Source organism: Phytophthora parasitica (assembly GCF_000247585.1).
Source record: "Phytophthora parasitica INRA-310 unplaced genomic scaffold supercont2.5, whole genome shotgun sequence".
In the NCBI taxonomy this organism is placed as follows: domain Eukaryota; phylum Oomycota; class Peronosporomycetes; order Peronosporales; family Peronosporaceae; genus Phytophthora; species Phytophthora nicotianae.
The window spans coordinates 618,736-621,154 of NW_008648991.1; the positions used below are offsets into that span (position 1 = coordinate 618,736).

General features: G+C 43.9%; 1 protein-coding gene across 1 annotated transcript; it reads left to right on the forward strand.

Moving 5' to 3' along the window:
• Nucleotides 1-264: 264 nt before the first annotated feature.
• Nucleotides 265-759, forward strand: PPTG_04541 (hypothetical protein; the record flags this gene model as incomplete). Its single annotated transcript, XM_008896787.1, has 1 exon — nucleotides 265-759. The coding sequence occupies one exon, from the start codon at nucleotides 265-267 to the stop codon at nucleotides 757-759; it is 495 nt and encodes a 164-aa protein (XP_008895035.1).
• Between the last annotated feature and the right edge of the window lie 1,660 nt (nucleotides 760-2,419).

The window sequence follows — 2,419 nt, forward strand, 5'->3', positions numbered from 1 at the left end:
CACAGCTTTGTGGTACGGGCTGGCATGTCGGACATGCGCTAATCTTATTTGCCCTGTCTTTCCGTATTTCTGTGGATTAACGTACTGGTCTGTCAGAAGGATTACTGACATCCCCCGTACCACGGAAAGCGATAGCAATTAACAAACAATAGCTTATTAGTGGATTGTCTTTTTTTTTTCATGAGCGATATCATCCTATCATATCGAGGGTATGTTTGTTGAGAGCACATTTCTGATTTCCTCGCCTGCCGCCCACATTCGACAATGCGTTCGTTATTATTGATCGTTCTTTCGACGCTGGTCGTGTTTCTAACATCTACCGGTGCTGTCCCGCCCAATGCTCCCAACCTCAAAACCGTGACGAAGAATCAGAAGTACATCCTCACGTGGCCTGCTGAAGACTCCGTCAATGAAAAGAGAAGCTTGCGGGCCGATCGCAGGGGCGTGGATATGGAAGCGTTCAAGACTGACGATGAAGAGCGAGGGTCAACGATTATGGAGAGATTGATGGCACCTCTCTATGGACTGAAACTCGGATTTTCTCCTAGCACACAGTCGAAGTGGGTGCTACGCTACGAGGAACAAATTTTTACCAAGCTTTACAACGCCAAAGAGACTCCAGTAAGCCTAAGAGCCAAGTATACCGGTAGGAATGGCAATGCCGTATTCCACAGGTTCAAAGCTTGGTACGAGAAAAAGGTTGCTGCAAAACGGGTTGGCGCCCAATTAAGGATTTTGAAAGAATACGGTTATTTCTAACAGCCCCAGTATTTTTTCAGCCGACACGCGAAAGCATAGCAGCCTCGTACTGGTACTACATGCTTCGAGAACAGAAACGTAGTGATGTTCTAAATGGAACACAAAAATGAAACTGAAGAACGAAATGTAACACGTTGTTATCTTTCACCTTCACCAACTTGCAAAAGGCAATTCGTACGTGTGATGCGGTGCACAACGTCAATGAAGCATGTTGAGAATCAAACATTATAGTGCGGCCAACACGGAATAAGTACCAGAAGGTAAGTATAACAAACCACTGCCGTCAACGCTGACCTATTTCTTGTACTGAGTAATACAAACAGTGTCCGGTAATACCATCGGTGTACGGATTATACTGAGAGTACCGAATAATGAGGGATGGACAACCTCAAACAGATTAAATTTACTGTACTAGTGAGCGTAACCTGGAGTAAAATTTGTACAGCATTCAAGAGTACAGTGCATCAGTACATTTGTCCACTACCGTTCGACAGTGTATCTCTACTGACACTGCTATGCAAATGCGGGTACAGTGCCTTTTTACCTTATGCGACGACAGTATGCCAAAACAGTCGGTTAAGTAATTAAAGTCAGGCAACCAGAGCAGGAAGATACACAGTCAAGCAGAACACCAGCTCCGTTTTGTTTTTTGCGCTAGTATTCTCATGGAAATATGTGTTGCAAAGGTGCTAACAAACGCAGAGATTTTGAACAGAAAAAAAAAAAACATTTCAACGTGAAGACCGCGAGATAGGCGAGTGGCTGGAGCATGCATCTTCCAATTTAGTACAATATTGAATGGCTTTCTCTGACACAAATAATAACGCCAAAATAACCACGACCAATTTTAAATTGCCGCAATACCCTACGGGAATCCATGAGAACTTACTTACACTGACGACGTTTTAGGTTGAGCTATCACGTAAGCATCCGCACTAGCAACCGCTACTTTGAAACAAGACATGCATCAGAGTGGTGAACAATGTCGATTGAGCTTATTGATGGCGCTCTGGGAGTCTTTGACGCGATATTGAAATTGATAGTTCCAGTGTCGCAGTCTGCATAGGCTGTGGGGTGGTGAGGGCTTCAGCAGCGGTAGATATCAAGCAATGATGTAAGAATATATATAATATAGGCAGCTGTTTGTTGTTAGAGTAGATAGATGTTTCTTATCTTGTGCGTTTACAATTGGACTAAAATGTCTTTAACACGGTACATCTTGCGCAACCAGGCGGGGTTTCCTCAGGTTTCCACATCGTTGTCAGATTGTTAGATTCTGCCGATTTCTAATGGTCAATATAGTAATGTGCGTCAGTAAGGAACTCATGATTTCCGCTTTCGTTGCTGCATGACTCGGGGGCATGCCGTCAACGGCACCAAATTATGAAGTTTGCATTGACGTGCCTCCATTCCCAGGGAGTGGCGTGGCGGGTTTAAGTTTGAAGAGAAAATCTGAAACTAACTGGGCGACTACTCCAGCGTGTTCTCCGGTGGTTTCATCTTTTGCTGTCTCTGCTGAAAAGCTATTTTCCTTCTTCGCTTGAAAATTCCCATTTGCAATTCGCATTATTTCGAACATGATTTAGTTGCGCTTGAAACCGATATATGACAATATTCTGAGCAAGCTGATGGTATGTAGCGCCTTGCAACACTCGTAGTT